The sequence below is a fragment of the Euprymna scolopes genome, chromosome 8 (assembly GCF_053919585.1).
Source record: "Euprymna scolopes isolate OS-2025 chromosome 8, ASM5391958v1, whole genome shotgun sequence".
NCBI lineage: Eukaryota > Metazoa > Mollusca > Cephalopoda > Sepiida > Sepiolidae > Euprymna > Euprymna scolopes.
In genome coordinates this window covers 95,848,511-95,863,073 of record NC_136489.1, presented here as the reverse complement: position 1 = coordinate 95,863,073, position 14,563 = coordinate 95,848,511, and the positions used below count along the sequence as shown (strand labels likewise).

Here is a 14,563-nt window from a genome sequence, read left to right as displayed (position 1 = left end):
ATCTGTCATGCCTGCGTTTGAAATAGGATTCCCATCATTAAATTCTCTAATTGAATAGATAGTCTTATTTTCGATGCAAGAAAAAAGAGTCAAGCAGTCGGTTTATCCATCGATAGGTCTGCTCATTCTTAAGTTTAGAATAGAATTTCTCTTTGTCTTTCAAGCTGGGGTTTAAAATAACATTATCGTTGGTCTGTCACACTTTAGTTTGAAATTTAGCTGGAATTTCGTCAGTCTGTTATGATTTGTCGGTTTAATGTTTAATTTTAGAATAACGTTTTTGTTGGTTTGTCATGCTTAAGTATAGAATAACATTTTCATTGGTCTGTCATGCTTAAATTTGAAATAGAATTTTCCTCGGCCTGTCACGTTTAACTTTGAAACAGCCTGTTTTTGTTTTTGTTTTTTTTGTTTTTGTTTTTTGTAGGAGAGCTCTGCTATTAATGGGAAAATAAGTTTTGCAAAAAGATGAAATACCCCTACTATTCTGACGCAATGCACACAAATGGGATTGACTTACTTTTGTGAGTTCCGGTTAGACATGGTTAATATTAGGGTTACGATTACAGTTAGGATTAGGCTGTACAAAATTAATAAAGGCAACTGTGAAACGCATCGCAGAATTATGAAACGCTGTGTGAGTTTATGTGAAGGCAGAAATATAAGAAAAAATAGCTGTTTTTGTCCAGAATTTTCTCTATATTAAAAAAAACAAAAATAAAGAAAAATATGTATAATGTACGTACCCGTGATGAACTAAAAATATCATATTCCAAAAATCACGTAAATTGATAAAGTAGTTCTATTTTTTTAAATAGGAAAATCAAATTTTCTGAGTAATCGAAGAGGGGCTGTCTCAAGTCGCCATTTTAAAAACGATCTAAAAAAAAAATTTAATTTTCGAGATTTTTTATTGTAATACCTACTAATTTCCATTAATCGCTTAAAAATGATTTTATATATATTTATAATAGAACATGATGAATTTACGTGATTTTTTTGGTGTATGATATTTTCTTTTCGTCATGGGTACATACATCACGCAATTTTTGTTTTTTTCATGGAAGGGGAACTTCTGGACAAAAAAAAAGATCATTTTATGCGAATACTTAATGATATAGATGGCTTTCATCCTCTTGAATAAATAAGAAAACGTTTTGTGTTTTGACCGGGTTCTCTTGGGGTGGGGGCTTTTACAAAAGATCCCAGCATGCTTTTGTTGATCTCTGATGTGTTCATCATTCAACGCACAGGTTTAAAGATTTTACAGGATGTCTTGTTTTGTTAAATCTATAATACAGACTGTCATTGTGGCGAAACTTGAACGGAATTGAAGCAGCATATCTGACTTGAACACCTCAGTGAACCGTAGCCCATTGCAGGATTTGAAGTCTCTCGATAGGATGACGTTTTCACTGTAAATATACATGATTAAAAAAAAAAACGATGTTATCCCGGTTGTTATTCAAAGAATTAAACACCGCGAAAACTAAAATAAATAAATAAATAAATAAATAAATTGGACAATAAAGAAAGAAAGAAAATAACAAAGAAACAAACCAAATAGATTTCAAAGAAAATAACAACAAAAAAGTTAAATACTAAGTACTAGTTTCTCTTTGTACAAAGTTTTAGCTCAACGGAGAACCAAATTTTTTTTTTACTATCGATTCAACAAAAAGGTCAAGGTCAAAAGCCATTCGAGGATGAAAGTTAATGAGAAGAATAAAGTCTAAGTTCGGTGATGAAGAATACAACGAGAGGATTGAAAATGATGAATCGAATAACCAAAATGTTATTTACGAGGATGGTTCAATGACAACAAATAGTTGAGCTGAGAACTCGACTTAATATAGTTGAGCTGAGAACTCGACTTAATGTAACTTATGACGTCATAAATCAAGGCGAGGCACAAGTTTTAAATGAGAGATGTGACAGACGCTGTTAGGTCTAGCGAACAGGTATGTGTGTCAGAAACTGATCTTACGAATGCGTTAAAAAATATTGAATAATTCGACCCCTGTCTTTCCAAGCTTATAACTACTCGAAAAATGTAATTCAACCTTTTTTTTTTTTCAATTACAGGAGCAAGGACCAAGGTTTCATTAAAAAAAAAAAAAAAAAAACAACGTGATTTAAAAAAAAATTCGGACTTTACAGGTAAATCTCCAAGAAACACTTGTTTTTTTGTTTTAAATTTGAATATATTATTTATTGATCTTTTGTCTTCAATTTGTGATATATAAAACTTTGGTGAGTAAATTAATTATTTACTTTTTAATAGACATTTCAAAATGGGGGGGGGCGAATTTAAAAAAAAACGTTTGTCTAAAATATTATATTCGGTTTATTGAAAAGAGCATAAAATTTCACATTGACCCTGAAAATATCGTAAAAATTGAATCAATAGAAAAACTTTGACAGATTTTTAAAGTTTAAAAATTGAAAGATATTTAACTCGTAAAATTCAATTAATTTCATTACGTAAAAAACTGATTTTTAAAAATTAAAAAACTAATATTTCTATTACTTTTTATACAACTTTAATAGTTTATTTTGGAAGTATAATCCATAAAGAAAATAAACAACCCACTTTTAAAAGAGACATTACGAGTTTTTTAATATTTTATTCGCAGTTTCGTGTTAGGGGTGTCAAAAATTCCCTAAAAATTATGATACACCTAGCGAACCGGCAGGTGCTTCATTAAGTTGTGTTAATAATAGTCCCCCTCCCCCCCCCGCGTTAATCATTGAGGAGGGGCAACGGCAATCAGCCAATGTTGTAGTTATGCACTACTCATTTTTTTTTTTTTTTTCCATTTTGTAGAATTACTTTCAGCGGGAGACAATTCAAGACAATCCGAAAATTTGAAATTCCGTGTTACATTTAGTTAAAAACAAAATAAATACACTAAAGTAATATAATGATACAAAATAAAACATTAATTATTTGAACATTTTATTGAATTAAATTAAGAAAAATCTGAAATGAATGAAACTTAGTATTATATGTAAAATTTTAAAATTTGTAAATAATTTTGAAAAGTGATTGTTGGAATGCGAGTGACATATTTTAAGAAAACTAATTTTTCTTCATTTCACAATTCAATAAATGTTCAGATAGTTTATGTTTTATTTTATGTTATTAGAATTTTTTAATTATCTCTCCCTCCAAAGGAGTTCTTCAAAAAATGAAAAATGTCAAAAAAAAAAAAAAAATAGTAATGCACAAGTACTGAGAATTTAAATAAAGATTTTTGTTTTCCTGAAACTATGAACTTCGTCATTAATAAACTATAATCAACTTGCCTGGATGCACTGAAGTTATTTTAATTAAGATAAATTTTTATTTTTATTTTTATTTGCTTGAACATGTTTTTAATTTATACAGGAAAACAAAAAAAAATTGTTGTAAAGGAAACAGCTCTTTTTATATTCTTCAGATGCGGAAAAACTTTTTACTCCAATAGTTTATTTCCTCGAGCCGTTTACTTTTGGGATTTCCTCCCTGTTTCTGATTGTATCAAACATGCACAAATTTAAATGCAATGTGAACAAATATCTTGCTGCACAACTTCCCATTTAGAATGCTCCATGATCAGAATAATCACTTTCAATTCAGTGGCAATATGGCTTGTTTGGAGGGAATAAAAGTTTTTTTTTTGTTTTGTTTTTTAGTTAATTTTTAATTATTATTAGATATATATATCCAATTTCAAATATGAGTTTTCACTAATAATTAAAAAATGTTTTCATATTATCAGTTGTCCGGGCATGATTAAATAGTTTTAATAAACTGCAACAAATTATCTCATTATAGTATCAATAAAGCGGTTCATCCATCAGAACAACAAAGATCTTCTGCTCATCCTATGGATGATGGATGTATAGTGCTGGAAGTTTGTTTAAAGTGAATCTGATTTGCGCAGAACCAGCCTCACTCTTTTGTCCAACCAGCCTGGTCTAACGGCAAGTCATCGTCAATACAGCTGGAAATCAGGTGCTATATAGGAGTTGCCGGAAGTGTCGATGTCCTCCTACATACGGCACCTGGTATTCCCATACGGTCATTCATCTGGTATTGGCCAGGCTCAACATTGCTTAACTTCAGTGATCTAATGAGAACTGGTGTATCAACATTATGCCGTGGAAATAGTGCTAATCGTACAACAATAACGACTGAAAATTGGCTAGTTAAAATCAAATTTGGATATGTCTACTTAAATGCTATTTAGGTCCAACTGTTAAAATTCCATAAGATAACTTTATATATTAGATGTGCTTTTTCACCACTGAATATGTATATTTTCTGTATAAGCCTTAGAATATTTTTTTTCTCATGAGCATTTAAAATATGTTAAACATGTTTTTTTATCATTATTTTCATGTAAATAATAATAAGTAATTTGCGAATTTAAATCATTAGAAAATTATAAGAATTTACATTTTATTTAAATTAATTTTTATATATATTTTATCTGGGATAGTCGGTAAACTGTTAATTAACTGAGTGTTAAATATATATATATATATATATATATATATATATATATATATATATATATATATACTGAGTGTTAAATATATATATATATATATATATATATATATATATATATATATATATATATATATATATGATGTATATTATTATACAAATAGTATTGAAATGAGCGAAGACATCCTGGAGACCCATTTACTACCGAGTGAAGCTGGTTTGCGGAGAACCAGCCTAACTCTCTCGTCCAAACCAGCCTTATCTAGCGGCAAAACAGCGTCGAGACAGGGGGTATACAGGAGCTTCCAGAAGCTAGAGAGGGCTGTAAAAATTCGCCCATGTTGGAAGAAACAACGAGTATATCAGCTTTTGTAAAAACCTAAACTAGGCAGCAAAATGAAAGCCGGGTGCCTTAAGAAGGCATGGAGAAAAAAACATTCATTGAAACCAGAAACAGTGGCAAATGGGCACAAATAATCACCACAACCGATGTCACAGGCGACAAGGAGGTGACGGTTACTAAGTGGTTAACGACACAGACTGACATCCTAAGTGTGCCAAATCCGAATCCAGTTTGATCCATAGAAACGTTTTCACTTAGGAATGTTTGCAACATTTACGATGTTTTCTAGAAATAATTTTGATTAGAAAGATATCAGGAAAACGAATGCCAACAATAATCATCTAATTTGTACGAAATTAATGAATGATGCTTAATAATAACAAATCACTGAATACAGTGGCGTACCTGTTGTCGAAAGGAACATAGGCGGTAAACTTGGATACATGTATAGTATTATACAACTAGTGCCATAGAAAACGACGGCATGCTTTTTTATTGCTTATCTACAATTTTTTTTAGTAAACCTCCCCTTAGAAAAAGTTTGTCGTCTTGTTTACAAAACAATGCTAAAACTTGCATTACAATCTACAACAACATATTTTTGCCACTAAAATTTACACGTATATATTTAACTAGAGAATTTATTCAACGTACATAAAGACGTATCTTTTTTAAAACATAATGAAGCAAAATTAACTTCTGGTTCGTCTATAAATTTCGGTTCCCAACTAACCTAAAATATTTCCAATTAAATTAATTTCAAAAACGCTTGTTTGTTGGCATCAGATCTAACAGGCAACTGAGAGATCAGCAAAATGTCTGTTCACATTACATTTAAACTTTTGCATGTTAGAAGCAGAAAACAGGAAATAAATTTCGTTATAAACAATATTAATACTTCATTCAGCTGCAAAAAAAAATATTCCGAGAAGGATTAAATATATTTGGAAAGAAATCAAATCGAATTTAAATTTCTTGTTTTCAATAGCATGCACCAACAGAACTATGATACAATTCAGTGTGACAGTGGCTTTATTTCTGACAAGCTGAGATATGGTTTCGTTCAGTTCTAGGAGGTCGACTGAGGCCGACGGGGATGCTTAGGCATTGTTTGTAGGACAGAATACGCTTATACTAATGCGTTGGGTTCTCAAAATCATGATTTAACTTGCGTTTAACCTCCTGGTAAGAAAGTAAATAACATGTTCAACAAAATAAAATAGTAAGTTAGAATCAAATATTGACTCTTCAGATGCAGTTCTATCGCTGTCTAACTTCTAAAATCGGACTGGCTTAATTGCTTCTATTATATAAGAACTTAACAGCAAGAGGTGCATGTCGATTTTTTTTTTTTAACCAAATGATATTTTAATAAGATTCTCGAACTTAAGTTTATTCATTCTAAATAAATTATTAAATAATTAACAGATTAAAAATATTGCATTTTACAAACAATGCTTATGAATAGCTTAACCCATGAGTGATATGCGATCAGATAAATTAAAAGATATAATATCACGAATAAGTATATCAAAACTGAATCATCAAAATAACTCTCACCACATTGTGCAAAAGACTTCTTAAACTAAAAATAAAAACAACCCAAAAACTGGTTCTGCAAAGTTTTGTAATTTTATTACCCTATCCGTAAGCACCTGTGCGAAACAGTTGAATACTACTACTACCACTACTAGTAAGCCTATGCATACTATTCATTTCATAAGAATACCACGCACGACCTGTTCCGTGCTTTTGTTTTGCCTGTGACAAAGGGCTTTTATACCAAATACCCGACCAGAAACACCGAATAATGCTACAGCTTTATTTATAAATTTTTATCTCCAGCCTGGCATTTTGGGCGTTGAGATTGGACTCAAGTAAAATGGTTATCAGATTTCAACAGGATCAGGTGTGTCTAAAATTGTGCTTTCATAAAAATGGGAAATAAACAAAAATTGCTTTTGTCACCTGTCTAGAAAAACAACTCCGAAACAGAAAAATAATAATCCAATGACTAACCTCAGGCAGTTGTAAACGCATAGCTAATTATGTCAGACTAAAACTTCAGTATTGTATTAAATTTTAAATATCTTGACCGATCCTCATTGTGATGAGTGTAACAGAGGTCAAAATGATTATAAAATATGAATCACATGACACAGATACAAAATATTTGTGTAAACATGCTGAGTAGTTTAGGGTTGGCTTAATGGATACCGTTATGGCCTACGAAAGCGGCTATGCTGGGTTCAAACCCTCCTTTATTTATTTTGGTAATTTACACGTTATCACATAGATGAACTCGACTTTTTCTGTTTATGGTTTGGATCTAAAAATAATTTTTAAAAAATTTTTAGTAAACTAATATATATATATATATATATATATATCTTCTTGACGGTACTTCGCAAACTAAGATTCTATGAAGGGAGTTGTCCACGTCGACTGCAGGCATGCTTGTGCCTGTTGAGCCCGGTGTGGGACACGCAGGTTTGGCTACAGCAGCTGCAATCCAATGTCACGTCAGCTATGGCTGCTGAGGACTCAGCAATTCTTCGCATCCCTCAACTGCCAGCCAAAATGGAATTGGATGAACCTCCCTCCATGGAAGAACTCAATGTGGCCATAAAGCAGTTGAAAAGTGGAAAGGCGTCAGGAATCGACGGGAACCCACCAGATATCTGGAAATATGGAGGCCCAGCGTTGTACAGCAGACTCCATGAGTTCCTTGTCTGTTGTTGGGAGCAAGGAGAACTCCCACGGGATCTCTGTGATGTAGTCATTGTTACCTTGTACAAAAACAAGGGCAAAATGTCAGTCTGCTCTAACTACCGGGGGAACACCCTGCTCTTCATCGCAGGTAAAATCCTTGCCCATTTGCTCTTAAACAGACTGATACCTTCCATTGCAGAAGACCATCTCTCAGAAACTCAATGTGGTTTTAGAGCAAACAGGGGTACTACTGACATGTTCTTCGTCCTGAGACAACTGCAATAGAAGTATCGTGAAAAAAACTGGGGACTCTACGTGTGTATATATATATATATATATATGTATATATATATATATATATATATATACTAGCAGGACCCGTTTCTCGGCGTTGCCTGAGGAGTTATGAAAGAATGTTAAGTGTAAAAAATATTAAATAATCATTTTGAACTGCTGTGTATTAGTGATGCCCGCTGGTAATTTGGCACAAAGCCAGAACAGATAAGTTCAATCAACCCTTTCTCCCCCAAAAAAAAATTTCCTCATTCTAGAATGATTTCTACTCCATTGACCTAGGACAGAAAAGATGCATGCAGTGTAGTGTCAGAACCAAAACTGTATTTTTCTCGTAACCCCAGGCCCTGTCGGTGGGGCATTAGAATACGCCGACTGCCCTCTTGCAGAGGGTAAAAGTCCCTCAATGGGGGTCCTGGATATGACCTTAAACTATATCTAGTGGTGAGGCCCCAGCTTTTGGGCTTTGGGGAGTGTGGAGCCACCCTTTAATTACCATTGCTCTCAGGTCCACTCTGACCCGGAGTGGTAGTCCCAGCTATGAGTTAAATAGAAACCGACGTGAAAACAACAAATATACTCTATTAAAAAAAATGTTCTTCAAAATCTTTGGATTCAGCATTAAATAACCAAATAGGGTTGATATGCCGTAAAACAAAAACAACCAACCAACCAAATTCTCGTAACCCCAAAAAAGTGAACATAAAATTGCACAGTAACAAATGCGTGTGTACCACCAAATGTATATATAAGATAAAAGTCCATAATATTGTAGTTTTTTTTTTTTTTTTAGATTATGTTCGTCGACGATGTGAGTGTATGTTGTTTATGAAATCACTTTTTCCATAGCAACCAACGTAATAGATGCACTGAGACTAAAGCTGCTTTCAGGACTGCCAGCAACCACTGTAAAAGAGTAATAAAAAATGCAAGAGAGCTATATGCTCAGTTGGTTAAATTCAAAGTAGCTGTGTAGCGGCTTGGTTCCCACCAATTTTGGCAAATAGCAAACAGGATCCTGAACAGAAGCGTATGTCCTATCCCAACTATCATCAATGGACCTGAGGTCATCTCATCGGCATCAGATAAGGCCAAACTATTTGCCAAGAACTTTGCAACTAATTCTACCCCATGCGACGAAGGTCATCAACTACTTGTATTTCCTCCTATAACAGACAACACACTATGCAACATACCAATATCTTCGTGAGGTCGCCAAGCTAATCATGAAACTTGATTGTAGTAAAGCAACTGGTCCTGATGGCATTCCAATTATAGTGTTGAAAAAGCTTCAACCGAAACTTGCCCCTATACTTACAAAACTGTTTAAGCGTTGCCTTAAGGAGAAGTGCTTTCCAACACCCTGGAAAACCTCATTAGTATGCCCTGTATTTAAGAATTCAGGTGATAAGTCATCTCCTTCTCTGTACAGACCAATAAGTCTCCTGTGTGTCATGAATAAGCTTCTGGAATCCATATTAAATAGAGAAGTAGTCAACCACCTCAGCAGAAATAACCTTCTTAGTGACACGCAATATGGTTTCCACTCTGCTAGATCTACAGCAGATGTGCTAACGGTTATATCTTATAGGATTAATGAATCTCTAGACAAAGGTTTCCTTTCTAGGGCAATTGCTCTTGACATATCAAAGATAAGGTATGGCATAAGGGCCTACTACACAAGATTTCCAGCTACGGTATAACTGGAAATATTTTCTCGATAATTAAATCATTTCTCTCTGATAGGCTCATAAGAGTAGTGGTTGATGGACAGAAATCAGAGGCCCACAGTATTAATGCTGGAGTCCTTCAGGAGTCCATCCTTGGCCCAACTCTCTTCCTGATCTGCATCAATGATCTCCCAAAACACATACTTAAATCATTCATTGACATCTATGCTGATGACACGACCATCTATGGCAACACATCAAAGGCCGTAAATGACAAAATTCCCTCTAATTCTCTCTCCTCTGATCTCGAGCACGTGGTACAGTGGGAGAAGAGGTGGCTGGTTACTTTTAATGCATCAAAACCAAGCTCCTATCTTTACATCATCAACGCTCTGATCCCCATCTGGCATCAATTGAAATGGATGGCTCTCGTCTTGGGGAGGCTCCATGTTTTGACAAGCTTCTGGGTTTGACCTTTACTCCTGATCTTAAGTGGAACACGTACATCAAGTCTGTTGCAAACGTCGCTGGGAAAATGGTGGGGTCCTTCTAGCGCTCCAGAAGATATCTCACTACTGATGCAATTATCTATCTATATAAAAGCCAAGTACGTCCAAGGAGGAAGTACTGCTGCCACATCTGGGCAAGAGCAGCTAAAAACAGCCTATCCTGCCTTGACAGAGTACAAAATAGACTTTGTGGCTTAGTGGGGGATGCCCTTTTCTCTTCTCTGCAACCTCTCTCCTACAGAAGAGACGTTGCGAGCCTGTCTTTGTTCTATCGTTATTTCCATGGCAGGTGTTCGTCTGAGCTCCAATCTCTGGTCCACCCTCGCCAATCTTTCACGATAAACACCCGTCTAGCTGAAACCACTGTCAATAATTTTCCCCACTCTTTATCTGTGCCTAAATCAAAACGTAGATTCCATGAACAAAGCTTGTTTCTTAGAAGTTTTTATTTTTTTTTTTTGTAATCATAAAGTGGTAGGTGTAATTACAGTATTTAATCAAGAATAATTAGTTAAAGAATAATTGAAATTTGTTTTTACCGTCATTAAAGAAAAATGGCAATAAACGGAATTTTTCTAGTGAAAGATAGTTATGGAAACCGTAAAGTGTTAGGTGAAAGTACAGTGGTTTGTCCAGACAAAATAAAATATGATATTAGTTTTAATAAAGAAAACTGGCAGTAAATTTTTTTTTCTAATCGTAAACATTTTTTATAATTTATAGATGAATGATATTTTTGCATACCGTGCACACGCGCACGCGAAAAAGGCAACACGACTGTAAATAATGGTATATACGATGCTGAAGCACAGAATAGTTAAAAATACTCTCCCCTCCCCATGTTAAGAATGGCTTTCAAAGTAATAACGTTATTATTTCAACAGGGTGACAAAACTCCACAAATACAAAAGAAAACAAAAGAAATACTGTTACTTTTTTTTGCATTCCGAGCAACTTATCGAACAAAACATGATGTGTGTTTGGTTTGATAAGCCGCTCGGAATGCAAAGAAGTATAAACTAGTATTCGTAAATGTTATGCTTTCGTTTCAGGTTTTTTTTTTTATGGGGGTTAGTTGTGAAATGTGCATAAGTAATTGAAATATATCAGTACTTAAATTTCTAGTAATGAGCAGTTAATATCGTTGTATTTGGTTAATTTTTAATGATTGTTTCGTGTAGAGAAGCCGCCATATTGGAAAAAGTTCTGGCGCGTTGGTTTTTGTAAATAGATATGTATTCCCAGATAATTGATTTGTCAGCTCATACACCAATGAATGTTAGAGGGGAGAAATTATTTTTGAATCGAGAAATGGAAAGATAATGTTCGGTCTATGAGTGTATGATGCAGTGACGAAGGGTGCCAGGACAATATAGGTAATGTGTATATTTCTTCTCGATGATGACTGGGGGCAGTAGAAGATCTTCAGATTTAGAGGAAAAAGTAGGAACTACTTAGTCTAAAGATGGTACGATTGTGATGATGTTGCTTCTAGGATGAAACGTAGGATTTTACTATAAGGAATAAATGTGTTTATAATGTTGTTGTAAAGTTACATAAGATAGTGGCTACATGTCTAGACACAATAAATTTGTATTTGGCATCTATTGTTGCAAACCTACGGTACTTTGGTCCAGAGAGGAATATATATATACAAGGATTGTCCGGTCGTAAAATACGCTTATACATGATATTTTGATTAATGCAGATTCTTTATTATTTTATTATATTATATCGGATCCAATATATAGTAATGATTTAAAAAGTTTTTTTTAAAACATGACTCGTACATCATTACCGAGAATTGAAACCAAAACGTTTAACTTACAATTCACTTTTTCATTTGACGTTAATGCCTGAGCTATGAAGACATTTTTGCTGCAAAGCTAAAAATTGAAACATGAACCAATAGCTATTACGTTACACATGTATATTCGTAATGCCGTCATTCGATCACTTTCCTGACTAATTCCAATTTTTAATTTTCACACTTTTGCACCGATTTTCTCCGTCTAAAATACAAATATAAAGTTTCGCAATGGGGTAGAATACCCAATATATTAAGTTTCATGTCTGTAGAACAAAAACTGACAGAATAGTTTGGTAGGCAACATTTTTAAAAGAAAGCTATATACACAAGCATAAATATATATATAGAAGGAGACTTGTGTTTACTATACACTTTTTACAGAAATATTACGCAAGTATAAATCATGTAGAATATCTGTATGAATATGATTACACGTAATAGTTAACTAAAGATGATCATCCCACAAGAAAACTGGAAAATTAATAGAGAATTAATCAAAATGAACGTTTAAAAGAATATGCAAATCAGCTAGATCTTTTGCAGACCAATGCAATTCTACGACTCATATATAATAATGTTGTATTTTCTTTTCAAACTAATAAAAAAGGGGTTTGTATGATGAATATCAATACACAAAAAAAAACAAATTTATATATATATACATATATATATATATATATATATATATATATATATATACATGTGTATATATATACATGTATATATATATGTATATATACATATATATACATATATATATATTTATATATATACATATATATATTTATATATATACTAGCAAAAGTACCCGTCGTTGACTGGGTTCAAAAACAGCCTACAGGAAATGGACTCTGATTTATTAAAGTATGATAAGTTATGAAAAGGAAGGGTTGTAAAGAGATAGCTTTTAATTTGGGGGGTATCAAAACCAAAACAAAATATGATGAAAGTAAAAATAAAATAGATAAACCCCATAATTTATTATACCATGCCTGTTCACACTGAAATACTTATCACAATATTCTGTGGATCTATATTAAAAAACCTTGTTAAACTTTGTGACATATTTCCATTCTATGGAGGTAACGCGCGAACGAACACCCCATAATTTTATTATACCATATTTCTTCAAACTGAAACATAATTATCAAAGTATACTTACGCAGATAGATATGAAAAGTCTTTATTAAAGTCTGTGCCTATTTCCATTCTATGGAGGCCAGGCGCGAACGCAGACCCCACAATTTTATTATATCATCCCTATTTAAATTAAAACATACTTATCAAAGTATTCTTATGTACATCTATATCAAAAACCCTTGTAAATGTTTTTTGTTAATTTTTAAATTTTTTATTTCCATACTTTGTGGACCAGGCGCGAACGCAGACTCCACAATTTTAATGAACCACTGTTCTGCCAGATCAAACATACCCATTCCTGTGTCTCGATACATCTTCTATCATTATATGTAATCAGTTTTTTAAAATAGTCAACCACTCAACCATATAGGAGCCTTAGGAACCTATTCGTGACCAGACACACACACACACAGACATTCAGCTTTATATTATAGATTTATATATATATATATATATATATATATATATATATATATATATATATATATATATATACATATATTTCTTTTTTTCCACAGGCATCACCACATTATCAAGGCCAAAAGACCACTCGAGGATAAGGGTTAAAGAGTGTACACCAGAAATTGGACAATATAGTAATCAATTCGGTAAATTTGCTAACTTATATGGAACGGCTCATCAAGAACTGGTAAAGAGATTGGCTTTGTCTGATGCTGACGAGATTACTTCAGGTCCATTGATGATAGTTGGTATAGAGAACACGCTTCTGTTCAGGATTCTGTTTGCTATTTGCCAAAACTGGTGGGAACCAAGCCGCTGCTCAGCTACTTTGGACTTGACGGACTGAGACTACAACTCTCTTGCGTTCTTTATTACTTTCTCACAATGGTTGCTGGCAGTCCTGAAAGCGGCTTTAGTTTCCATACATCTATTAAGTTGGAAGCAGTGGAAAAAGTGATTTCTGTGCGCAATGGCAGCAGCACATTCTGGAGAGAACCATGGCTGGCTGTTAGGTTTTTGCTGGAACTTTTTCAAGGGTATGAAACGGTCTATACCTACAATTAACCATTCCGTCAGGTCTTTTACTATAGAGGACACATCCTTTTTAAACATGTATAGTATATATATATATATATATATATATATATATATATATATATATATATATATATATATATATATATACTAGAATACTCACCCCCAGCAAGGGTAAAATTTCGTCGGAAAAAATAGCAACACTTTTCAGTCCCCTTACAAAGAATAAAATCAATATACTATGACACTAAAACTTTAAATTGTAAATATACATAATAATAATAATAATAATAATAATAATAATAATAATAATAATAACGACAACAACAACAGCAACACATTGTCCCTCATTTCTTATAAAGTCTTTTAATAATAATAACGAAATATAAAAATCTCAGTGATATGAGTTTATTTCGATAATATTGTTACTTTTTCCATTTCATTTTCTACGTAATACAAAAAATATAAAATGCAGAATGTTGTAGTTTTTACTTTGGTGTGTGTGTGTGTGTGTGTGTGTGTGTGTGTGTGTGTGTGTAAGAATAGATTGTGCGCGCGTGAAACATAAACAGTTAAAAATTTGCATGGATT

The 14,563-nt window shown here is 33.1% G+C and overlaps 1 protein-coding gene across 1 annotated transcript in view; it reads right to left on the bottom strand.

The window, feature by feature from the left end:
- Positions 1 to 390: 390 nt before the first annotated feature.
- Positions 391 to 14,563, bottom strand: part of LOC145283662 (uncharacterized) — a 22,033-nt gene continuing 7,860 nt past the window's right edge. The window contains exon 2 of the mRNA XM_080132663.1: positions 391 to 1,415. Within this exon, the coding sequence (XP_079988789.1) occupies positions 1,413 to 1,415 (3 nt within the window). The 3' untranslated portion in view covers positions 391 to 1,412. The remainder of the gene's footprint in view (positions 1,416 to 14,563) is intronic.